Source organism: Macadamia integrifolia, chromosome 4 (assembly GCF_013358625.1).
Source record: "Macadamia integrifolia cultivar HAES 741 chromosome 4, SCU_Mint_v3, whole genome shotgun sequence".
Taxonomy (NCBI): Eukaryota; Viridiplantae; Streptophyta; class Magnoliopsida; order Proteales; family Proteaceae; genus Macadamia; species Macadamia integrifolia.
In genome coordinates, this window is record NC_056560.1 from 35,814,441 (window position 1) to 35,839,822 (window position 25,382).

General features: G+C 37.0%; 1 protein-coding gene and 1 long non-coding RNA gene across 3 annotated transcripts in view; one reads left to right on the forward strand and one right to left on the reverse strand.

The window, feature by feature from the left end:
- The first annotated feature begins 15,038 nt into the window (after window positions 1–15,038).
- On the forward strand, window positions 15,039–23,260 carry LOC122075468 (ABC transporter G family member 22-like). 2 transcript variants are annotated; one of them, XM_042640504.1, is made up of 12 exons: window positions 15,160–15,235; window positions 15,282–15,331; window positions 15,532–15,859; window positions 18,415–18,482; window positions 18,580–18,815; window positions 18,952–19,107; window positions 19,224–19,407; window positions 19,767–20,075; window positions 20,406–20,684; window positions 21,887–22,171; window positions 22,449–22,556; window positions 22,722–23,260. In XM_042640504.1, exons 3-12 carry the CDS (start codon window positions 15,532–15,534, stop codon window positions 22,929–22,931), a joined length of 2,163 nt encoding a protein of 720 aa, XP_042496438.1. In that variant the 5' UTR covers window positions 15,160–15,235; window positions 15,282–15,331; the 3' UTR covers window positions 22,932–23,260. The 2 variants fall into 2 exon arrangements, with proteins under 2 accessions (XP_042496439.1, XP_042496438.1); XM_042640505.1 differs by lacking the exon at window positions 15,282–15,331 and having other exon boundaries at window positions 15,039–15,168.
- Window positions 18,143–25,382, reverse strand: part of LOC122075469 — a 21,476-nt gene continuing 14,236 nt past the window's right edge. Inside the window, exons 2-3 of the long non-coding RNA XR_006139263.1 lie at window positions 18,385–18,495; window positions 18,143–18,279 (exon numbers count right to left, since the gene is read on the reverse strand). This is a non-coding gene — a long non-coding RNA (uncharacterized LOC122075469). The remainder of the gene's footprint in view (window positions 18,280–18,384; window positions 18,496–25,382) is intronic.

Below are 25,382 nucleotides of genomic sequence, written 5' to 3' on the forward strand. Positions count from 1 at the left end.
AAATGACATTTTTGGAAGATCGGTTCTTTATGAAAAAGATAGATTGTAATTTACCTAGTCCAGCGCATTTGATTTCGTCACATTCCGATACCGTATGAAGAAGTTACAACATTTGTAGCAGTCCAGGGCAGTTTCGACATTGAAGATGAATTTTTTAAAGGAAGTGTTCTACATGTAACAATACGAAAAAAATACAATCTTTCCAACGGTTCTGATTTCATAGCATTCCGATTGCGTATGAGAAAGATACGTCATTGGAAATGTGTAGGAGAATTTTGGTCTTTTTACATGGATGATTCAGATAATTGAGTCTTCTGAAAAGTCGTAGAGCATCCAGTTACGATTTCAACACACTTTGTTTCATCTTGATCGGATATCGTATGAAAAAGTTATAAGTGTTTCCGTAAAGTCGGTTCGAAATCCAAACCGAAAATTCAGTTGCTCTCGGTGTTGGGTGGATTTTTCGGAATTTATTTTTGAGATTTGAAGGGATTTTGTGTAATTTAAAGATTTTGAAGGTCTGAGTTGCAAGGGGTCTTTAAGCACTGAAACATATGGAGACAGGGGCTTGATTGTAATAAAGAGGAGTAAAGGGAAGTGAAATGGATGGCCAAGATTTGACAACGTAGGCTTGATGCCCATCCAAAGGCTGCTGAGATTTTGCGGTGACATGAACGAGATAGATGCTTGCGCGTAGAATTTGATTGGTTAGGTGCATAATTCTTGATGCACTGGCACTACACTTTATCAAGGTATGTTGTGGTGTTTCGCGCGTGTAAGAAGGTATAAAAAAAGATTCCGATCTTAATGATCCCATGAAATCTGATTAAAGCCATCATGGAGGATTTGGATCCAACGGTCGATATGCATTTCTCTTTTGTGAGTGGGAGACAAGCTCCCTTAAAATCTGGAAAACCAACCAATCATAGATCGACAACACTTCTGACGATGTCAGCGCCTACGTTATGATGACGTCATCGAGATTCAAATTTAATGGTTTGGATCTATTGTCCGTTGGTTTAATCCAATGGTTCAGATTACAAGATCTTTTATATGAGATCTACGGTTAGATTTCGCCCCTATTGCGCGCGCCGCCGGTGTATCCTACGCCAACCATACGAAGATTCCATTTCAGGTTATCTCATTGCTCCAACTTCAAATGGTCATATCTCCCTCATTTTAACTCGGATTTGGGTGAACCAAGTTGCGGCTTCTTCGTTTTTTCAAGCCCTACACCATGGAACAAGAAAAATGGGTTTTGAGTGAAAAAAGGCTACGGGTTTGGTAGGAGAAGCTTCCCCCTCTTTGTTGGTCCTTGAATGAACATATATACTTGATGATAAATGTTCTTAGGCCATTAAAGGAGGTAAAAGAGGTGGTTGAAGTGTGTTAATGGTACATTAACTCAAATCCAAGGAGTAAGAGAAGAAAGCAAGGATGTGTTTGCTTTGAAGAGCAAGAAGCCAATGAGAGAGAGGGTGTGAGCACCAAACTTGTCAGTACAAGTTTCCAGTCATCCCAATCAATCGGTTGTGAGATTCTCTAACCTTTGATTTTACATTATATACATGTATGTATGCTAGGGTTAGTTGTGGATGAATGTATACATGCTAGGTTAGTTGTGGATGAACTGTAAGCATGCTAGCTAGTTGTGGATGTAATTGCTAGGCAAGGCTTAATTGTAGGGCATTGATATAAGCCCCAATTTACTTTATTATTTATTGTGTGCTTAGTGGGTGCTAAGCACCGGGAGTGGGTGCTCCCGTGTAGTGGGTGCTACACATTGTATCGGTACTATGAGTGCCATCTCAGCTTCGGCTTGAGAAAATTGGGTGTAGGTGCTCCCGACTGTGGGTGCAGTCAAAAGTAGTGTATTGAGTAGGTACGAAGCCTTTACAGGCACTACTCCGGGGATGTAGGCAAATTGCCGAACCTCGTAAAAATCCTGTGTTATGGGTGCTTGTTGTTTGTAGTTTATATTGAAGTGCGTGGAATGTGGAATGGGTGTGCACACTTGGAAGTGCCTATGAGAGGCTGAGTGTGCATAAGATTGTGTGCAAACAGGGACAGGTATATCAAGTTTTTCTTGGCTAGACATCGGACAGATTTTTAGGGATCGGAATTGGACTCACTGATTCACCCCCCTCTCAGTGACTGCCGGGTTACAACAGATGATTTACAGAAGATTCTTCAAGCAAACATGGATGAAGCGCACGCTAGATGTCATGCTCGTGGGGCTTTTAAGGAGATTCAACTTGGAATTGATCACTGCTTGTTTAAGGTGATCTTATCACTACCCAGTATTTAATGTTTTGTTTTTCGATCGACTCTTCTAAATCGATGATTAATTAATTAAAGATGCTTTCTTCTTCTGTTTTTTGCTTTCTAAATTTGATCATTCTCTTTGACTTTGAATGACCTTTTTTTTTATGCAATTAGAGAGAGCATGTAATGGTTTGGAAGAAAATTGGTTCTTTTTTAGAGTTTAAGTATAAGGGTAAAAGGGATATTTCTCACTTTCAGTTAACGGTGTTACAAATTAGGGATGCGGTAGACATTATTTCCATTTTTAGGTGTTACTCCAAGTTAGTTTCAATTTTAGGAGAGGTACCAGATAATTTCCACCCCCCCCCAAAAAAATAAAAATAAAAAAAAACATACGCCCCTTGTTGATGCCCATGTGCAGACCTCATTGACCTCGCCTTATCGAGGGGGTTCATTCTTTTCCTCCATATTTTCTGAGAAATGATTCTCTATCTGGCAGTGCAGACTATGCCTAACTTCTCCATAAAATAAAGGACCCATGTCTAAGGGTGTTAATCAATTTGGTTTCGATGTGTACAGTACGGTTCGGTTCATATTTATTTGGCTGAAACCAAAACCAAACCATTTACTAAACGGTTGCACTTTCTGAAACCGAAATTGTTTAGTGAACGATTCTGGTTTCACTGTTTTTAAATGATGTCGGTTTCACGGTTTTAAATGGTTTTCATCGTGGTTTAATCCATATGGTTTCTAAATGGTTAACAATCGGTTTGCTAGTTTGTTCGCATGTTTACTGAAATTTGCTTCTGTTAATAAACGCTTCAATCTTGTATCAAATTAAATGAGGTATTGAACAAGCAAAGATTTAACTACATAACTATATAATAGGAGTAAATTATTGAATAGACTGTTGGTCAGCCTCTATGGTCCTTAATTCTTCCCTAAATTAAACTCATCCTATTTTGTTTCTTAATTAAGAATTGGATACTTAATTCAATAAAAGCAAGAAGGGCTTTTTTAGAGTTTAAGTATAAGGGTAAAGGGGATATCTCACTTTCAGTTAACGGTGTTACAAATTAGGGATGCGGTAGGCATTTTCATTTTTGGGTGTTACTCCAAGTTAGTTTCAATTTTAGGGGTGGTACTAGATAATTTCCCAAATATATATATATATATACACCCCTTGTTGATGCCCATGTGCAAACCTCATTGACCTCGCCCTATCGAGGGGTTTCATTCTTTTCCTCTATATTTTATGAGAAATGATTCTCTATCTGGCAGTGTAGACTATGCCTAACTTCTCCACAAAATAAAGGACCCATGTCTAAGGGTGTTAATCAGTTTGGTTTCGATGTGTATGGTACGGTTCGGTTTGGTTCATATTTATTTGGCTGAAACCAAAACCGAATCATTTACTAAACGGTTGCACTTTCTGAAACCGAAAATGTTTAGTGAACGATTTTGGTTTCACTGTTTTTAAACGATGTCGGTTTCATGGTTTTAAATGGTTTTTATCGTGGTTTAATCCATACGGTTTCTAAATGGTTAGCAATCGGTTTGCTAGTTTATTCACATGCTTACTGAAATTTGCTTTTATTGATAAACGCTTCAATCTTGTATCAAATTAAATGAGGTATTGAACAAGCAAAGATTTAACTACATAACTATATAATAGGAGTAAATTATTGAATAGACTGTTGGACAACCTCTATGGTCCTTAATTTTTCCCTAAATTAAACTCATCTTATTTTATTTCTTAATTAAGAATTGGATACTTAATTCAATAAAGCAAGAAGAATCTTCAACTAAGGGTTGGAGCAATTGCAAGGGCACCTTAATACCTTTTGCTTCACACCCCATCACAAAGGCCCAAAACACATGATACTTAACCTAACACACACCAGCTTTTAGCTTTTAAGTACAACTACCACCTTAACTTTCTCTTGGCACAATCACACCCTGATGTCTCCCTTTTAGTCCCTAGTTTTCATTTTCAATTTGCCTTTTTGAAATCAAAGTTACAGTAAAACCCCACCAGTAAGGGGCTAATGGTATCTTCCCATGTCATTTTATATTTCCCCTTTGCTTGAATTATTTTCTTTTTTCTCTTTCCCTCTCTTTTTCATGGAAAGAAAAGACAAGAGAAAAGCTGTTAGTGTGGACTAGACCTTTTTCCTGATAGCTTCCCCTTTCTCTCGCTTGGTGACGGTGCCACACTAAAAAAGGTGATGAAGCCAAGGCCACATGAATATTAGGTGTGGATAATGCAGGTAAAGGTTTTTTGCACAACAACACCATAATAACAAGTTTTAGCTTTTTATGGACAAATAAGAATTGGAATAAGATCAGTGCCTCCATTGATCATGCTCTTGGTTGTTGGGGTTAAATCCATTACCGACCCATATGCAAATTGTGATTAATGGATCTCTTCTTGTCCATTATTAAAGGGTTGCTATCATATTCTCATATTCTCAAGGAGTAAGCGCACCAGTTATTGTGGGGAGAAATTAGAATGATGAAATCATTGTTAATCATTTATCTGTGGATTATGGTTTCATCTTTCTCAGTTGGGATTGATTTTGGCCGTTTTGGCTATTGTATATTGTTTATAGTTGTTTATAAAAAAGCTAAAATGGGCAAGGATTCTCTAAATCTATGGCGTTTCCTACCATCTCTCTAAAATGAAAATTTTTATTTATTTTTTAAGAAAAGAAAAATAATGAAGAATTCATGTGTGAGGGCCATGGAAAATGTTGTAGATTAGGACACATCTCCCACAAATTATTGTTGTATGAATGAAAAATTAATTGAGTGAAAAAGTAGAGTATAATGACAAAACCCAAAGGCTAGATGAAAAGAGGTGACCCCAATCTAAACACCAAAACAGTCAATAAAATAATGATATGTCAAAAACTAAGGGAAGGAAAAACAATTAAACAAGAATGATACACCAAAAGCCTGGGTGGGGCAAAAACATCGATAAAAATATGATGCATAAAAAAGTTGGGGATAAATCAATTAAATGATGATGCATCAAAAGACATGGATGAGAGAGAAATGAGAGGAAGGTCCCAACTCGAGCCAGTATGCATGTGCCTATTTCTCAATGTATTTGGACTCGTTGAAAAAATGGGTAGAAGTTTATTTTAGATCTCAAAAGAAATGACTTTTCATATTTTTGCTATAGTATGTGACTAGGAGATCCATCCTAAAATTCTTTATTAGATAGGCCATATGACAAATTTCGCAGCTCCTCGTCGTATCTTTGGGGCTCATAATTAGCTTTTCCATTGCCTCTTTTGAGGATCTAATTTTTCAAAAAATAGTTAAATATGAAAACAAATTTCAAAACATTATAATGATACATTTTGAAGTCATTGAATAGGAGATTATTCCCATGCGTAGGCCATGACATTAAAAATATGTTCACTTTTTCTATATATATAAATATATATATATTAGGGGTGTCAACAGGTCAGTCCGGCTCAGTTTCGGTCTGGGTTGAGTCGGTTTCCGTGTGGGAAGGCAGAAATCAAAACCGAACCAATAAGGAAATTCTAGTTTCGGTGCGGTTTGATTTTGGTTTGTCTTCGATTTCTTAAATCGGTTTGTAATCGGGTTGGTTTCGGTTTTTGATCCATTTTGGATTCGATTATCCATGCAAATGTATACAAAACTATGCAAATTTTGGTTTTTTTTTAATGAATTTTGGAGTGTTTTGGTTTCTTACCAATGGTTTCGATTTCAGTCCAAGTTTTGAGCCAGTTTCAGTTTGGTTCTGGGTTCATCCGGTTTCCAGTGCGGTTTGATTTGGTTTTGGGGTTGCAATACTCCAAATCAAAACCGAACCAATAACGCTTCGGTTCAGTTTAGTCCGAGCTTTTATCGATTCGGTTAGACCGATTTTACCAGCTCGGTTTAGGGTTTGACACCCCTAATATATAAATTTCTGTTCGCTTTCACTTAAGATTCATTGCTAATTAAACTCCTAGATTATAGATAATATTGTGCTTTCAACAGAAATGGTGGTTCTACAAGCACTTTTTGAATAATATTACTTGACGGATTACTCATTGATTCCAAGACAAACTCGGCTACGAATATTCTAACAAAGCATGCATCATCTTCAAGGGTTTCTTCAACCTGAGATGTTGCTCATTTTTCTAGTCATAATGTCAACAGCTGGGGATGTTCAACTAAAACCCAGCTACAAATTTTGTTAGATCTTCATTTTTATTTGATTGGGTTGATTTTGATAACTATGTCAAAGGTGAAGTTGTGAGTCAATGGAAAATGTTTCCTACACCATCATTGTGTGACATGAGAGTTTTTTTTTTTTTTTGCCTAATCCAATTTGAGGTAACATTTCGGTTGGGATTTGGGAGAGAAAAAAAAAATTTAGCACTGTATAATGTGGCAGACCACGTGGTAAGCACAAGAAGTTGACACATAAGAGAGAGAGCGAGAGAGAGAGAGAGAGAGAGAGAGAGAGAGTCCTCTCGTGTTGGAAAGGGACGGGAGAATAGGTTGTGTCCATTACGTAGTAAGGAAGTCCTTACAGTGGCGAGAAAAAGGTGAGGGAACCATCCACTTGTGACTTTTGTCCATATCCAATCCATCGAACTGGGAAGGCAGGGAGGGAGGGAGGGAGGAAGGGAGTGGACTAGTGGAGGATGAGGTAGATGTGAAAGAGTTCATCACCTTTAATAATTGACTTTGTCGTTTTATCAGTACTATTGGCTTTTTTCTCCCTAAGAAAGGTCGGCATGCACCGCCCCGTAGGATCCCACAACTTCCCTTCAGCCCTTTCCACTACCGGAGGAGACTCTAGGTGGCAGTGGAAGGCGGCAGCTTGGCCTTATTCCCCGTTGGTTTGCCTTCCACTTCTTCCTCCATTTGACATAAATGGTCATCCTATAGAAAGAATAAAGAAAGAATGTTTGTTTCTAACCTACTTTCAGTGTAAGATAGGTTGGGGTGGTTGCTTGCAAGAGGGAGGATCTAATCTCCTTCTTTTGGTTTGTTTAGTTTTCCCATCATCCCAAGGAATGCAGTGAGGGCATGGATTTAGTAATCCATATTAGATATGGTATGCAATGGATTTACCATTGATTTCAGTAAAATTTTGATTTGATTTTATTTTCTTTTTTGTTATTTTATCGTTGGTCTGTACAGATCCATTGATACCAACAGATTCCTCATTCCATCATGGTGATGGATGTGGGGTGGTGAGTAGCACTGATGCTCACTGCCTCACCGTTGATGATTTAGGTACTATTAGTTAGCCCATGAATCAAGTATATTATATGTAACCAAAACTTAAAAAGTATCAATTCTAAAATGGTAAATATCGGCACTTAACCCATCCGTGGGTTGCCTAGATTGTTAGAGTGAATTGCGGATTGTGTAGATAGATTTTCAGTCTAGGTTTGATTTTCCATTTGTGCATCTGCGATTTAAGTGGAGACCGTGATAGTGGGTTGCTGTCCTAGTCTCCCAAAGAATTATTCGAGATACATGTAAATTGGCCCAGACATCTTGATTAAAAAAAAAAAAAAAAAGCACCTAAAAACCCCCAAGTGGAAAAATTTATAACCTTAATTGGATTAAAAAGGTAAATGCAATATTGAAGAGGTCCTTTTGGTAGTAGTTTTTTCCACAAACCCAAGTGAGGGTGACTTAGATAAAACCTACTTAGAAATAGTATGGGGCACAAACATTAACATCTCTATATGCATAGGTAAAAAAGTAGAAGCCAAACATCTAACAAAATAATGGGGGATCAAAGCAATACTTAAGTAGCCTTCCAAATGAAATTCTGAATCTTTTGGGGGGCTTAGAGACAAAGGATTTTCCACACAGCCTTGGCGATAAAACTGTCTCTAAAACTAGAAACGGAGGTAGGTGGGGAATGGGAGGAGCCCTAACAATATGCAGACTTCTCAGATAACAACCCTTTTGGGTGAAATCCCCAGCAAACTCTGTCCTGGCAATCCCTGGAGTTGAGGGGAATCATTTATTAGATACTCCAAACATATATATCTCTACCATTCCACACAATCTATAATAATCTTTCTAAAGTAAGGTTCTACTTTTCCAAATGCTTTCCACGCCTAGGAGGCGCGTGTCCTAATTTGTACCTATAGAAGATTGCCATCAGGATCACATTTATTGCTTAAGGAATCTGAATCAAGTCCATATATGAGAACAAGTTCATACATTTCTGATCCATGAATATAGAGTCTATTAAATGAAGAAAAAGATAGTGAATTGCGGATCCATGAATTAGGAACGTACGAGATTATTTTCATGCATGAACCTGATCCTGTCTCTTGCCTAAAAGACCAGCCCATAGAGATAAATTTTACCTTGTTTAAAAGAGTAAGGAGTATTTTGCGTAATAAGAAAAGGGAGCGTCATTATTAGTGTTTTGTTTCATAGGCGAAGGAGTTTTATCTCTGTGTAACGTATTTTAACATGCATTGTTACATTTACCCCAAACCCCCACCCTCAAAAAAAAAAAATATGGGAAAATTACATGATTACCCACTTTTGGATTTCCCTTTACAAAATTACCCAAAAAAAGTTTTGGTTAACAAAAATACCCAAAATTGGGTTTGAATTTACAAAACTATTCACCCAAAGTTTCAGTTAACAAAAATACCGAAAATCAGGTTTGGGTTCACAAAACTACCCAAAATAGTGAGTTTTCATCTTCCACATATAATCATGTTTTTTTTTTATTATTGAAACTTTGAGTGGGTAGTTTTGTAAACCCAAACTCAATTTTGGGTATTTTTGTTAACTTAAACTTTAAGTGGGTAATTTTGTAAAAGAAAACCTAATTTTGGGTATTTTTGTTAACTGAAACTTTTGGTGGATAATTTTGTAAAGGGAAACCCGTAAGTGGGTAATCAAGTAATTTTCCCAAAAATAATCTAATCATTGGTTGATTTTTAATCTTATGCATATGTACCCACAGAAAAGGTATCCTGCAACTATTTCCATGAGACAACCTTTTTATTTCCTTGGGTGTGAGGTTAGTATTTTTCTAGCATAAATTGAATTTTGTTACTACATTGGAACCGTAGTAGTACTTCGTCCTTTGAAACAAACAGAAACTTATTGAAGATAGGGTGCTGCTACAGAAAGATTTGGATCTCTCCACCTTAGGGGTGCTAGAGAGGGATCACTGACGAGACAAAGAGAAATCCGGATTGAGAAACACAAAACTCTTACTGGTCCCACTCTAGCATTGGCCTCGCCCCTGCATCTGCTCCCACACCCACAAAGGGCATGGATTGCCTTAAGAGAAATTAAAATTTGTGCTCCTCCCTGGAAGCCAATCTTCAAGGGCATTAAATTTTGTATTGATGATTATCCATGTTCTACACATTCGTTAGGGGGAGGGGGAGGGGAACTTGGAGAACCATTATCATATGAGGTTGATCCGCACAAATAGAATCCACCCAACAACTATTTCTATGATAAATTCCATCTATGTGGATTAACCCGTATAAAAATAATTCTCATATAAGAACCTGATTCACATTCGCCAACCTGTCCCTTCTACTTCCCTAATTCCATTTTCTCACCATTTAAATGGCTTTATATGACAGCAAATGGTGCAGGTATTTACTTTCATAAATACCCATTTTCACCGTTTTACACTTTGATAGAAAGCCGAGAAATTTGGAGTAGCTGGCGAATGGGAGAAAGGAACGATCGGGATGGACACACGGCGACGTCTGGCAGGGCGAAGGTTCGCCTTTCAGAAAGAAACACAAAGGGGATGGCATCGGCGGTGGTGACTTGTCAGAATTCATAAACCACCAAATTAGTCCTTTTGGTGTCGCCTTACGTTTTTTGTCCCCAACTCTTTTAATAATTTTCTGATCAAACCTTCTCAGCCATTAGAAGTAGTGAGTAGCCCCTCTTTGTGGATTTCCATATCTGCCCTTTTTTCTTTTTAACTTTCTTTTTTTATCTTGAAACAAATAGTTAGGCTGTGTTTCGTAATCATTCAGTTTTAAAAACGACGTTTCGCATCAAAAATAGAATTTTAAATTTCTGTATCAAATGTCATTGTAAAACAAAAAAAGAAAAATGTGTTTGTTGAACCTGTTTCAAGAACGATTACCTTAGTTGTTTACTTTTTTCGTATTTGAAAAGAAACCAAAGTTTTTCCATCATTTTACGTTTCTAGAAGCTTTTTTTCTCCCTTTTCGCTCTAGAAAAATCAAAAACACCAAGTTGACACCCGACGCTTTATTCCGTTTTTTTTTATTCCTATAGAATGGGAAAATGTCAGAAACGTTTTTCTAGACTACCAAATGCAGACTTAAGTTGTGTTTGGTAATGTTTCAGAAAAACGTTTCTAGAGTTTTTTCATTCTATGGGAAAGAAAAAACGGAATAAAGTGTTTGGTGCATTTATGGTGTGTTTCATTTTTTTTGGAAAAAAAAAATAGAAACGAGAATTGACGGAACGACAAAAGGTAATTCCGTCATTCTAGTTTCGTTAAAAAAAAAAAAGGCATTTTGACACAGAAACTGAAATTTTCGTTTTTTACATGAAACGTCGTTTCTGGAACAAAAACGTTACCAAACACAGCCTTAACTTTCATTTCTCCTCTCAATATTGCCCATAATATTTGATATATAGGAGGAGGTTAGGTATGCTACCAACTTTTTTGTAACTAGTGGCTCGACTAATGGGAGGACTGGGATGGGAGGGATGCAAAGAGCTTTTCCCTTGATTAAGCCCCTAATATATGTTCACATGAAGCTTGTTTAGAAAATTCTAATATTCCGTAAAGATACATTGAAAATTAGTGGGGAAAAACAATGCAAGCTTTTATAGTTGGTAACTAGAAAGTATGTTTGAATCCAATTCCAAGGAAATTAGTAGCTTTCAAAAGATAGCTTCATAGGAATGAAGTAGTTTTTCAAGTCTATTTTAGCTACAGTGATGCATTTAACTTAGAAGGCAAAACAAGAGCTAGTAGGCCGAGTAGAACAAAAAACTGGGAATTGTACTATTAGTATTAAATAATTAGGTAGAGTCATATGCAATAGTGCATCATGGAAATAGTATTCTCTACCTCATGGATGCTTCAATATAATTCTCAATGTTTACCAAAAAAATATAATTCCCATTTTTAATAATAATCTAGATCTTCTTTCAATAATAATGATAACAAAAGTAATAAGATTTGGATCTAGAATTATTCACTCTATTGAGTATTTAATCTACATTTTTATTTCATTAAGAAAAAAAAAAACTAGATTAATTTTTTTTCTTAGATTGGTCAGATATTAATTTTCTAACTTAGATTAATAGCACACTAGAGGGTAAGGGGGGGTATGCATATAACAGGAGTCGTTCCTAACACCTTCCACACGCCTAGTGCAACGAGTGCTATGCACTGGATTCACATTATAATTTTACAATTATTTAAAGAGAACATAAAATAATAACTAATTTCAATGTTAAATTTACATCTACCTCAAAACCATTTGAATAAAAATTTAAAGAAAAAAAATTAAATAATTTAAATTTGAAGCTATTTAAATCATCAAAACATTTACACCTAAATCGAACCATTTAAGATCCGTATTCCCATTGGGACTACATTCCAAACCTAAGATAGGTACTGTCTTGACATTCCAAACCCATTACTGGCATGGATAAGCTAAAAATGAATTAAAAATTAAGCTTTCATTTAATGTACTTCAATTAATTGTGACAAATGGAAGTTCTCTTTTCTACTAAAAACCAAATGCAAGATGTATATATAAAATACAGTTTCCCTTTTCACAGGTAATGTTTGGTAGATAGGATGAGAAACAGGTAATGTTTGATAGATAGGATGAGAAAGCACACCAAAAGACCTCCAAAATTTGGACACAATCTCCATCTCTATCAGATAGAGATGAGGATGATAGGATATGCCGACATGAAGCGATTGTTGAAGCCAAGATAAGACTTTTCCCTTTTGTCTTTGTTTGGAAACAAAGAAAGAAAATTAGAAATCCCATGCTTTCAGACAAGTGCGCTTGCCGCTGGACGGCTAGAAGACCAAAACTGGTTTTTGTTTTCATTTGATTTATGATAGTTATTGGGGGTGGGACAACAATACCTAGTGAGAGTTATACTATGTGGCCGTGGCCACCACAGTAGAATGAATGAGGGAATCTTTACCCAAAAAAAAAAAAGGAATGAATGAGAGAATTGCTTTCGATATAATTGATCAATCATACAAAATGGTGAGGCTAAGTGGATGATGTGCTCCAAACATACATGTATCCATCTAATTCCAACCTAGTGGCTCCACCCCAACCCCCCCAAAAAAAAAAATTCCAACCTAGTGGACCCAGTGAGTTTGATAGGGAAATCCCGTACGTGGGTACACTCTGTGTCACGGTATGGCCACGTGTACGAAGAAGATGTTATGACTGATTTGACATAATTTATTTAAATAGATAACTTGATTGACTTGGCATTGGTTGATTTTTATTTTTTCTAAGAGAGAGAATGCTACCTATGTGTGCCCTATATGTCTAGACAATGGAGGAATGCTAGAGCGTTTAGAGTTATACTGCCTCCTTTTAGTGATTGGATCTCTATGGTAAATAGAAATGTGGAGGAAGCTCTAACATTGATTCCAATAACTTTAGGCTCTCGAACTTCCCAACAACAATCTAACTCTCATAATGGTTTCCTTATCGAATCTTGTCTTATATACGCAGATGGAGCACTTTTGATAAGGCCAAAAGCCATGGGGCTAGGGTGCATTATTCTTGATGCTACTAGACAGATCCATCTTGTTGCCTCTGCTCACTTGTTCCCTAGCTCTCCTCTTATTGGAGAGGCTCTTGCTCTTCGATTGGCCCTTTAAGTTGCTCTTCAAGATGACCTTAGGCATGTTGTGTGCATTCAAACTGCATGGTTCTTGTTAGAAGCCTAAATGAGGTTGGGTTTCATTCTCCAGTTGAGGTTTCATCCATCATTTCAGATGTTCAAGTCTTACAAACTTGTTTTGAGTCTTGCTTTTTTGTTCATGTTAATAGATCTTTGAATGTTGTTGCCCATTCTGTTTCGAAATGGGTAATTGGTCACCCTTATCGGGGTTTTTGGAAGTCCCCATTTCCTGAAGATATTCTAAACCTTGTAATGTAGCTTTCTCCCTTGAATGTTCAATAAATTCCCCCATTTTGTGGATCTTTGCACCAAAAAAAAAAATATAGTGGACGTTATGAAAAGACATCCCTACTACTCTAGTTTTCACAATGCACTGTGTTTGTATGTAAAGATTGTAGATACGTAGTGTTCTTTCTCCTCCTTTTTTTTTTTTTTTGGAAAAAGAATGCTCTCTGGTTGTGCATCTCTTGCGGCTTGCGTGGTGGTGAAAATGATGCCCCCACCTTTACCAAAAACAAAAAGAAATGATGCCCTCACCCCTATAAAAAATAATAATAATAATAATAATAATAATAATAAAAATAACTCACAACCCTTTGTTGATTCCCATGTGCAGACCTCATTGACTCTGCACTATCGAGGGGGCTCATTCTTTTCCTTAGTATTTTCTAAGAAATGATTCTTTATCTGGTTGTGCGGACTTTGCCTATCCTCTCCACAAAATAAAAGACCCATTTCTAAGCATGTGAATTGGTTTGGTTTCGATGTATACGGTACGGTTTGATTTGGTTCACATTTATTTAGCCGAAATTAAAACCGAGCTATTTACTAGACGGTTGCACTTTCTGAAACCGGAACCATTTAGTGAACGATTCGGTTTCAAAATTTTTAAACTGTGTCTGTTTCAGGATTTTAAACGGTTTTGATCGTCGTTTAATCCATACGATTTCTAAACGGTTAGTAATCGATTTGCTATTTTATTCGCATGCTTACTGAAATTTACTTTTGTTGACAAATGCTTCAATCTTGTATCAAATTAAATGAGACATTGAACAATCAAGGATTTAACTACATAACTACACAATAGGAGTAAAATATTGAATAGGCTATTGAAAAACCTCTATGGTCCGTAATTCTTCCCTAAATTAAACCCATCATGTTTTGTTAAAACAACCAAACAACTAAGCAAAAGAAAATATTATATGGAGAAAGTGATATACAAACAAAATAAACACAACTTATCATTACTGTTCCAAAGTTAAAGAGCATGAGGCACTGAAAATACATCAGTTAACCTCTTATTCTATTAAATCACTATATAGGTTAAACGGGTCGGTTTTGTCGATGTAAACGGGTCGGTTTTGTCGGTGTAAACGGTTCCATATTCACGGTGTCAATTTGGTTTGAAACCGATGAATTAAACGGCTAAAACCGAATCAACTCATTTAATTAACTGGTCTTAAACTTGAAACCAGAATCAAGCCATTTATTAAACGATTTTATAGTTTTGAAGAAAATGACTTGATTCTATTTTGATAAACTTTCGGTTTCAAATTCACCTCATCTCTTTTGCAAAACAAAAGACAAATATATCTTTTCATGGGGAGAAAAGAGAGATAACCACCTTCTGGAGCAAAGTTCTTTTTACCTTTTTCAACCTGTACAGTGTAGGAGTTAAAACTTTTTCTTTTATTATTTTTTTTTTTTCAGTTTATTCACGAGAGTTTTCCTTTCATTATGAAAATTTCAGAAAGGCTCATATTTTTTCAAGTTAATAAAGAAAGGGTAGTTTCATAATTGGGAACTCAAACTTGTTTCAATTTATAAAGGCTTTGCTTTTCTTTATAAAGGCTGAGAGATCCATTTGATATTAGTGCACGGTTCGCTTCACTGCAACCACAACCCACAAAAATCAGCTCCTCCACCTCTCCACTTCAAACCCTCATCATCTTCCTTGCTTCCTTCCCCCATCACAAAGAGGTATAGATTGAACTCATTCTCTCTTCTTTTCATGTTGGAAGCTCAAGTAAACTCAATTTCATTTGGTTCTCTCTCTCTCTCTCTCTCTCTCTCTCTCTCTCTCTCTCTCTCTCTCTCTCTCTCTCTCTCTAAAGTACAGAGAAAATGTAGCAACTGAGAGTATGTATGTATCTGTAACAACATTTACTTTCTTTTAATGCCTCAAACCATCCTTGTTTAACATAAAATCGTGCAGTACAGAATAAGAATTATGGGTTTTTAATTTTTTTTTTTGGCCCATCCTCTTTTTATTTGTTAAATTTAGATCATGGGTTTCACTTGCAGTGATGCTTTGTTAATGTGATATAAATTTTTTTTTTTCAGATGGATACGACACCGCCAACGACGGTGGGGGGACTGGGTAGAACGAAATCAGATGTAGTAGAGAGTGGTGGTGGCAGTAGCCTCTCCAGGAAGTTGAGCTTTGGGAAGCGCTTGGCATCGCCGGGACAAGGCGGCGGGAATAGCAGAAGCCATTTAAGGAAGTCGAGGAGCGCACAGCTGAAGATGGATTCGGACGAGGTGAGCAGCAGCGCCGCCCTCAGTAGGGCGTCTAGTGCCAGCTTGGGCTTTTCCTTCTCCTTCACGGGTTTCACACTCCCACCCGAAGACATTACAGATTTTAACGTTTTCAGCGACGATGAAATCGTCCGTAAGCCTCTCTCTCTCTCTCTCTCTCTATAGATCTCTCTCTAATGCAACCCACATGAAATGAAGGATTTTGTATAGCTTTGGGCAACTTTTGTTTCCTTCTTCTTCTTCTTCTTCTTCTTCTTCTTCTTTTTTTTATTTTATTTTATTTTATTTTATTTTTTAAATAAAGAATTAATTGTTTAACTGGGAACACCTTCAATGATGGTCCATATAATTTTCTGTTGGTGAGAGAATATCTTTTATGACTGGTCCATATGTAGACCACACTCCATCTGATCAGGGCATTTTGGTAAATATGTCGATAAATACCTGACCATGGTGTTTATTTATTTATTTATTTTTAATTATTATGCTCGTTTTCGATTATAAAATAATCACTAGGTGATGGAGCATAGAGTCAAACAAAATAATTAGGAATTCAAACAGACAAATACAATTTTTTTTTTTTTTTAGAGTAAAATGCTCTGTCTAGCAGTGTGGGAGTTGTGTCCAAACATAGTGGGGTGAAATTACCTCTCCACCCCCATTGAAGGTAGATATGCCATCCTTGTTGGTGCTTCTATATGTATTTTCATTGATCCCCAAGTTAGTGTAGGAGCCACACTCTCAGACAAAGAATACATTTTTCTTTTATTAGGGAGGAAGAACTCTGCCATTCCCACGGTCACACACAATGACACAACCCATATTTTCAAAAGAACAGAAATATCTTGAAAAAGACCCCCAAGGCGTAGGTGAACATCTCCAGACTCCAAGCCCTAGGGGCTCAAAAATTTAAGTCTAGACTTAGGTGAACATCTAATTGAAGAAAAGAACAAATAAGTAGAAAAGAGAGTGCGAACATCTACTTCGAGAAAAGGATCGACACTAGAATAAGAAGAGGCCAAGAGGAAGTCACAGCCTCAAAGATTGACATCCATCTCAAGCCATTACTTTTCTTTGGTGTAGTTAGCCAGTCTGTTATGGGCGACTGCTAGTCATATGCGTCAGAGTGTCACTATTAGATATTACATTGGTGATTTAAAGTTTTAATAAAATGTCATCAAATTAATGAATATGAATATAAAATAGGCGGAGGTTAGATATGCCTCCAATTTTCTTGGAGCTAATGATTCAACTAATGAGAGGGCTTGGATGAAAGGGGCATTAGGGACTTTTTCCAAAGGGAGAAGGAGAGAGATAGACACGATCTAGGTATACCGGCGGTATACCCACTTTTTTCTTATATTAAATTAGGAAAAATGATGATTATTTAAAGTTTTAATAAAATGCCATCAAATGGCATTGTTTGTGCCTTTTGGCTATTTTCTCTGCTCATTTTAAGTTGAACTTCTTTTTTTTTTTTTTTAGATTTAAGCTGAAATTGTATGAATGAAATGTTTGTTTAGTCTTCTATCACATGAAAAAACCTATGTAGTACCATGTAACAAATAGTGAAATGTAATATTTCACTATGCATAGTGATAGAAAAGAAAACCCTAATATAAACCTCAATTTTCATTCCAAAACTTGAACCTTTTCCTTTATCTTTACCAATTTAATTGACGAAAAATGTAGTAAGTACATAGAGAAGTGTAATTTGATTAGCAAGATAAAAGGGAAATATTAAAAAACTATGTTAATTCGTTCCAGACAAGTACATATATGGTCAAAATATTTGACATATCATAACATCTCAAAAGATAGTTATAGAAATTATTTGAAAAATCAGATTTTTGAAAAAAAAAAAAATTGTGTACCCAAAAATCCATAAGATGGGTTTAATAGATGGAAAATCATACAAATTAGATAGGTCACAAATTTGACATATTTCAGATCCAAAGGGTACCCCACATACTATATTGTATTAAGTTACCTATGCTTTCCTTTCTTTCTTGCTTTCTTTTATTTTATTTTATTTTTTATTTAGAGATCCTATTCTATTCTATTGTGATGGGAGAGGGAAGGTGTAAACGATTAAGCACTCCTAGTAGGATGGGCTTTAAAGCTCAATGCTCTACCAAGTGTGCACTTGATCACGCTTCAGGATCCTCCCTAATGCCCTAACTCGTCCAAAACACATCAGACAGCTAGGAAGACCTGGGGTGCGTGTCTGGGTCCTTCCAGCCATCCTTGATCACCTTAGTTGGATGGCTTTCCTCTTTCTATTTATTTGCAAGCAAACAGTGAGTTGCAAAAATTGGACCAGGCCTCAAAGGCTCCACCTGTTGGTCCAGTTACCAATGGTTCAGATGATCTGACCACCTGAGCTGGATGGAATCTTTGTCAAATTGAGAACTGTGTCGCTCAGCAGACCAGGCCAGCTGACCCAACCGCCTGGTCTGATATTGGTCTGTGCCCTGTAGAAGATGCTTTGAGCCTGAATAAAAACACATACAACAATATTGCCTCTTTAGGCCTGAATAAGCCCCCTTCTTCCTGCAGTTATTAGGAGCATGAGTTGGGTTTTGGCCTTCCAAGCACTAATTTGTATTTGAACAGATAAGCATTTCATATATAGGAACATGTAGTAGTGGTACTTACAAGAAGTAATAACTGTATATTATAATGCAGCGGAGGACATCGAAGCTGGCACTCGCAAGAAGGTTCATATGGAGCCCACATGGCCAATTTATCTCAAGGTATGTAATGAACCTGCAACACAAAGTATTTCCCTTCTGTGTCAATGTCCATGGATGGAGGAAACTCACTTGTCATTTTGATTCCTGCATTCTGCAGTTCACAGATGTGACATACAAGGTTGTTCTTAAAGGTGTCAGGACAACAGTAGAGAAGGATATCTTAAATGGGATTACTGGTTCAGTGAATCCAGGAGAAGTTTTAGCATTAATGGGACCATCAGGGAGTGGAAAGACTACCCTTCTTAGTCTGCTTGGTGGAAGATTAAGTGTACCTGCTCAAGGTGGTTCTATTACTTACAATGATCAGCCATATTCCAAGTCCCTAAAACGCAGGTATATATGAAGCTCAATATGAACACAGAAATTCAGAACACTTCACCACTGTAGGATCTCTGTAATGAACTTAAAAGAATTAAAACAAGATCATGTTCATGAAAAACACTATTGCTTAACATGAAATATATGGCAGGATAGGATTCGTGACTCAAGACGACGTTCTATTTCCTCACCTAACAGTGAGAGAAACATTAACATATGCAGCTCTTCTGCGATTGCCAAAAACACTGACAAGACAACAGAAAGAAGAACGAGCCATGGATGTCATCTATGAGCTTGGCTTGGAGAGGTATTCATTCCCCTTTTCCTTTAACAATTATGATATTTCAGAATGATTTTTTAGTATAGCCACAACAGATTCTATAGTTAAGAAAATTCTGAATATTTGGTGGTTAATGTGTGCAGGTGTCAAGACTCTAAGATTGGAGGCTCTTTTGTGAGGGGAGTTTCAGGTGGTGAGAGGAAAAGAGTGTGTATTGGCAGTGAAATTCTAATCAACCCTTCAGTTCTGTTTCTCGATGAGCCAACCTCTGGCTTGGATTCGACAACAGCTCTTAGGACTGTTAAGATGTTACATGACATTGCTGAGGTATACATATTTTTTAAGTCAAGATCTACTAACCTGAAAAACTTGTGTCTCAGCTAAACTGAACTCAATAAGGCTGTATTGAGTGTTGAAGGTATCTTACTTAGGACTGAAAGGACTATCAAACAGAGTATTTGAAATTCTCACCTCAAAACTTGGAATTCAATCTTAATTGGACCTTAGCATTCATAGGCTCCAGTCATTGAGTTCCAAGTTTGCATAACCATCGACTGGAGGTAATTAGGTAATACTAGAAAGACTAAATATTCACTCTGTAAAAGCGTTTTGAGAGAAAAGTAAATGTCTTAGAATCTGATATGCTAAAGAGTCTAAAACTATATTGTTTCTGAATCTAATGGCAGGCTGGAAAAACAGTGGTGACTACAATCCATCAGCCATCCAGCAGATTGTTCCACAAGTTTGACAAATTGATCCTTCTTGGCAAAGGGAGCTTACTCTACTTCGGAAAAGCATCAGAAGCAATGGTTTATTTCTCTTCCATAGGATGTTCCCCTCTCATTGCCATGAATCCAGCGGAATTCCTGCTAGATCTAGCAAATGGAAATATAAATGATGTTTCCATACCATCAGAATTAGAGGATAAAGTGCATATGGGAAATGCAGAAACTGAAACAAGAAATGGAAAGCCATCTCCTACAGTGGTGCATGAGGTAAAATTTCCTAGTTTTTGAATCACCATGCATATATAGAAGCATCCTACATTGGAGGAACCAGCTTATTTTTTCTTTAAAGGATTGTTGTCCCTTCTAATATCCAGCTGACAATCAAAATCCAAATTTGCTTCTTGAGTCAACTATTAGTTGCATGCCATTTATTTAATCATGTATGTACCTAAGATCATTCTAACTGAGACTATGAAAATAATGAACAGAACTTACACATCTCTCACAATATGTAAAGTAAAAGAGAGGACTACAAGGTGATTTTTGTTGTAACTGACGAGCACCGGCTTCTAACCCTGTAACTATTGTATTAAACAGTACCTTGTTGAGGCCTATGAGACAAGGGTGGCAGAAAATGAGAAGAAGAAACTCATGGCGCCGATTCCTATCAATGAAGAATTCAAGTCAAAGGTAATGAGAGAATGGGGGGCAAGCTGGTGGGAACAGTACTGTATCCTGTTTCAGAGAGGCCTCAAAGAAAGGCGGCATGATTACTTAAGCTGGTTGAGAATCACCCAAGTTCTAGCGACAGCAATTATTTTAGGTTTGCTCTGGTGGCAGTCAGATGGTACTACCCTGAAAGGACTCCAAGATCAGGTACTACACCTTTGCCTTCTAAATTGCTTGACCAACAAAGATGGAATAATGCATGGTCAATGAAATGAATCTTGGTTGTTCTTCACTAGGACTTGAGCTAGGAATATTTCTTTTGGGGGACTCTAGAACAAAGAAGGGGGAACCCATTTGTTTATCTTTATTTGGTGTAATTATTGAGCCAGATGAGAGGAAACCTTCAAATCCGATTTTGAAGGGGAGAGATCCTATAGAAACTAATACCAATTTTTCCGATTGCAAGGCCTGTATCTAAAAAGCTACTTTCTTACAATTATGAGGTACATTCAAGCATAATATCTAACACTGGAAATACAGCATCCTTCTTTTTTTACACACCGAAGACTTTGATAAAACTTATCCTCAAGGTGCTGGTTCATTTTTTATTTTTTGCTCCTATTCCAAAATTTCAGAACCACCTAATTATAGCCGACAACAAGCATGACCAGAAGGCTAACAGATGTATTCCATTTATGTTAATTTGCAAAGGTTCCATATACACAATCAGTAAATAAGATTATCATATTTTAGTAATGATATTTCTATTTTATTTTATAGTGTAAAATTTATTAAGCATCTGCCAAAAGTTTGATCATCGTGAACAAGCACATTGACATCTGGCCACAGTCCTTTCCTTTTCCACCATTATATTTATGCTTGTATCTTGTGTTGGAACAAGTGTATTTGAAGCTTCTTTTTGCTAACTCAATAAACACCCTTCTCAGCTCATCTTGTCTTTTTAAAGCCTTGAAACTGAATCAAGTTAGTTGTCCTCACCAGTCCTCCTTTGGCCTAAATCATAAACCTCTCAAATCTCCCTTCTTTATTACCTCTTTGAGATATTCCTAGATTCCCAGAGATATTCTGAGATTCACTCACAGAATCCTCATTAAATTGTTTAAAACTCTCTCCCTACCTAATCCTTATGTAAATGTTATTACAGGGAGAAGGAAACTGAAAATTCGGAATTAATCTGAAGTGCCTGGAAAACACAAGGTCATAAGTCGAGATGATCACTAAATATAAGAATATTCATGTAACCATAGCTCTAAACATCCGTAATATGTGTCAAGTTTATAGACAATGTTGTGGTGAACAAAGTAGGGGAATGAAGCATTTTTCTTCTACCGTTTTCACATTATATGTCGAAATAGGATCAAATCTAAGTTAATTATCTTTCATTGCAGGCAGGATTGTTGTTCTACATCTCTGTATTTTGGGGCTTCTTTCCTGTTTTCACAGCAATCTTCACATTCCCTCAAGAGAGGGCCATGATAAACAAGGAACGAGCAGTAGACATGTACAAACTAAGTGCATATTTTCTTGCTAGGACAACAAGTGATCTGCCACTTGACCTTTTCCTACCTATACTCTTCCTACTCGTCGTTTACTTCATGGCAGGCTTGACATTGAGTGTTGGCTCATTCTTCCTAAGCATGCTTACTGTGTTCCTTTGCATTATAGCAGCTCAGGTATGCTTCTTCACATTTAATTGTTAAAATTAAGAAGATCTAAGGTGTATTTGCACATAGTTATCAAAATAGCTTTGGCTGTCTTAGTTGAATTTGTAAAAGATAAGGAGGCTCTTTTACAGATTCAACTAAGCCAGGCCAAAGCTGTCGATTGCATGGACCTGGCTTGGCCCTTTCTAATTCCTACACTAGGCTGGATTTGATGACTATGCTGCATGTAGACTCCATAAAAGTACAACATATTACATGCAACATCACTGGGGGTACACACTGGCAGGGGCTCGGACTGGCTATTGGTGCTATGCTGATGGATGTAAAGAAGGCAACAACTCTGGCTTCTGTAACTGTGATGACATTTATGTTGGCTGGTGGCTTTTTTGTCAAGGTAAGCATGCAAGGGTACATAAAAGAAATATTAAAACACCTAACCAGGAGGAAGAAACTTCCCTATAATATCTCTGAAATGACAAACCATGTAAACCAATTAAACTTTCCATGTTTAAATAAGCTACGAGCTTATGTTCTAAAAGCAATGTGTGTAATTTTGCAGAGAGTTCCAGTGTTTATATCATGGATCCGTTATATTTCTTTCAACTACCATACCTACAGGCTTCTTCTAAAGGTGCAGTACGATCATAAAACTCCTGCCATATATGGAATGAAACTGGACAGTGGAATTTCAGAAGTAGTTGCCTTGGTTACCATGGTTTTCGGATATCGTATTCTAGCATACCTCTCATTGCGGAGAATGAAGCTCTGATTTTGAGCTTCAATGAGTTAGTAGGGCCATGATCAGAGTTATTATCAACAATATCACTTCTTTTCTCACATTTTTGCTGCCCAGTGACTTTATAGAAAAGAGTTGAGAGTGAGGATAAGGGACACTTAAAAGAGGAACTTATCCAACTCTGACAGGCTTTTTACTGAACATGGGTGTAAAATTGTATCGGGAAACTAGATAGCATATTATTGGTTATAATAGACTCATATAGCCTAGGCAAGTCATGATATGTCTTTTTGAATGTAAAAAATCCATGAGGATGTTTTGGGATTGTCCCTCCACCCTTTCCCAAGATTTGGTTCCTTCCATTTAAGACTGTACCTGAAGATACAACATTACTGTCTCTGAATATGAATTCCAGGACCTCACATTGTATTTTGGCTAAAAAAGGGAGTCGCCGGGCAAAATATAAATATTTATTTAAATTCTAAAACAAGAAAAGGAACTTCTACAATCATTATTGCCAAAAATTCCGTATATAACTCAAAAAAGTACTATACCTAGTAACTAAACTTTTACTTCAAAAAAGTGAAACTTTTCAAACTTGACAGTAGGACAGGGATAGTAATTGAAGTATTGTAACTTCAGACTTGATTTTTCTTAAATTCTAAACCATTAACCTTTTTATCTTCTCTCGTTTTTGAGGGGAGGGCTGGGAATATCTTAAAAACCCATCAATAGGATTTATGTCTAGAAAACCCAAATTTAACTTCTTATATCTACTAAAGGCATTTATTAAGAAAAAAATTGTGTCTCATAACCCCTTTTCCCTATTTCCAATTCCCTTATGCTGTATACCAGTCGTGGTCACCTTCTAATGTCAACCCAAATTGTAGGCAACCTTTACTAGAATTAAAATCAGGGACAGCAAACACATATTACTAATAATACAGGGCTCCAAAAATTTGACTCACCAATATCAGCAGCTACTTGCTGTGCACACACAATTCCTGGCAAGGCAACAGCTATAACCTCTTCTTGCCCTGGAAAGCAGCTATCTCAATTCTCAAACACAGTAGAGTCTATCTATAACCTGCATGTTCCAAAGCATTGTATGCCAGCTTCAACTAAAGAAAATTATGTAAAGATGCCGATTTTTAGCACCCCTCTCCCCCAAAAAATGACTCCAGCAGTAGTTAGTACAACCTACTGTAGTAATAATGAATGGCATCCCAAACTTCACCCAAAAAAGAATGGCATCCCCAATAGGAAGGGCCCGTTTGTTTAGGGGGTTTTGATGGAAAATACTCTAGACAACATTTGGAGATGAGTTTTCCTGTCTGTTGAAGTGGCTTTCACCCCCATCCCTTTCCAAAGTCTCACCATTAAAATTGGTGGGACTTTAATTGATGAGACTTTGGAAGGGGTGAGAGGTCATTCCAATTAATGACTCGTTTTTTCATTCCGCTGTTCTCTCTCTTCCATAGCTATGTGCTAACCAAACAAGGTTGGGGTGGGAAAATCCAATTTTCCTCCAACTTTACTTTCCTTGCCTTTAACTCCGCCAACATGTAAGACCCAATAGTCAGACATTCCCACCCCAAACTCTTCTCTAAGACCCAATAGTTGAGGATTTCTTGGGGGTTTCTCTAGTGGTGTATGCCCAGTTGCCACAAGTATTGCAAGATATTGGCCTTTCGATTTTGGTGAGTGGAAGAAGAAGAATTCATGGCCACGATTTTGGAATAGAGGGTTTATTCCAAAATATAGTGAACTAGTCATTCCATTCCTCAGTATGAAGGCTATGGATTCATCCAAGTTGTGGGCGTATGGGGTCAAAACTTGGAAGGCAGTAGAACATATTTTTGTGTCCTAGAGGCAATAGGTTCTCATTTTCTCCTTGCCTCTATCTCACGCATCATGTTTTCTTTTGAGTTTCTATTTGTAGCACTCAAATCTAAGTTGTCCTTGTACTCTTTCAATTAGCAAAAGCACTTTTTATTGATGGCAGTGCTCTCTGCAATCTGCATCTCCCTTATCCGTCGAACGTATTACTTAATATTTTTTTAAGTTCTTGTGTTCTCTTATCTCCTATCTCAAATGAGCAAAGGTTGAAGGCGATCAAGTTTTACCCAAAAAAAAAAAGGCGATCAAGGGAGGCTACCTTTCCTCTTTTGTTTTAATAGAAAGACATACAGGTAAATCCACTTATAAAAAAGGGAATTTTGGGAATTAATTGGTTTGATATTATTAGGTGATAAGATTTAAAATTGAGGGGAGGGATAGGTACACTGCCCTCTCCAGGTAAGCTGACGGGCAAGTACATGGGGCAATGGGGGACAAAGGAGGTATGGGTCTTTTCACTAAAGGGGGGGAGAGAAAGGCAAACACATGATAGGTACACTGCTAGCATGCACAACATTTTCCTTTAAAATTAATTCACTTTGGGGGGAAAAAAACATTTTTTTGAGGTATTTACCATATGCTATC

Bases quoted from the DNA above. Each gene is read 5' to 3' on its own strand.
- LOC122075468 (XM_042640505.1), top strand. From the start codon at position 15,532: ATGGATACGACACCGCCAACGACGGTGGGGGGACTGGGTAGAACGAAA. The intron at 15,860-18,414 runs GTAAGCCTCTCT...ATTATAATGCAG, and splicing joins CAGCGACGATGAAATCGTCC to CGGAGGACATCGAAGCTGGC. The intron at 22,172-22,448 runs GTATGCTTCTTC...ACACACTGGCAG, and splicing joins TTTGCATTATAGCAGCTCAG to GGGCTCGGACTGGCTATTGG.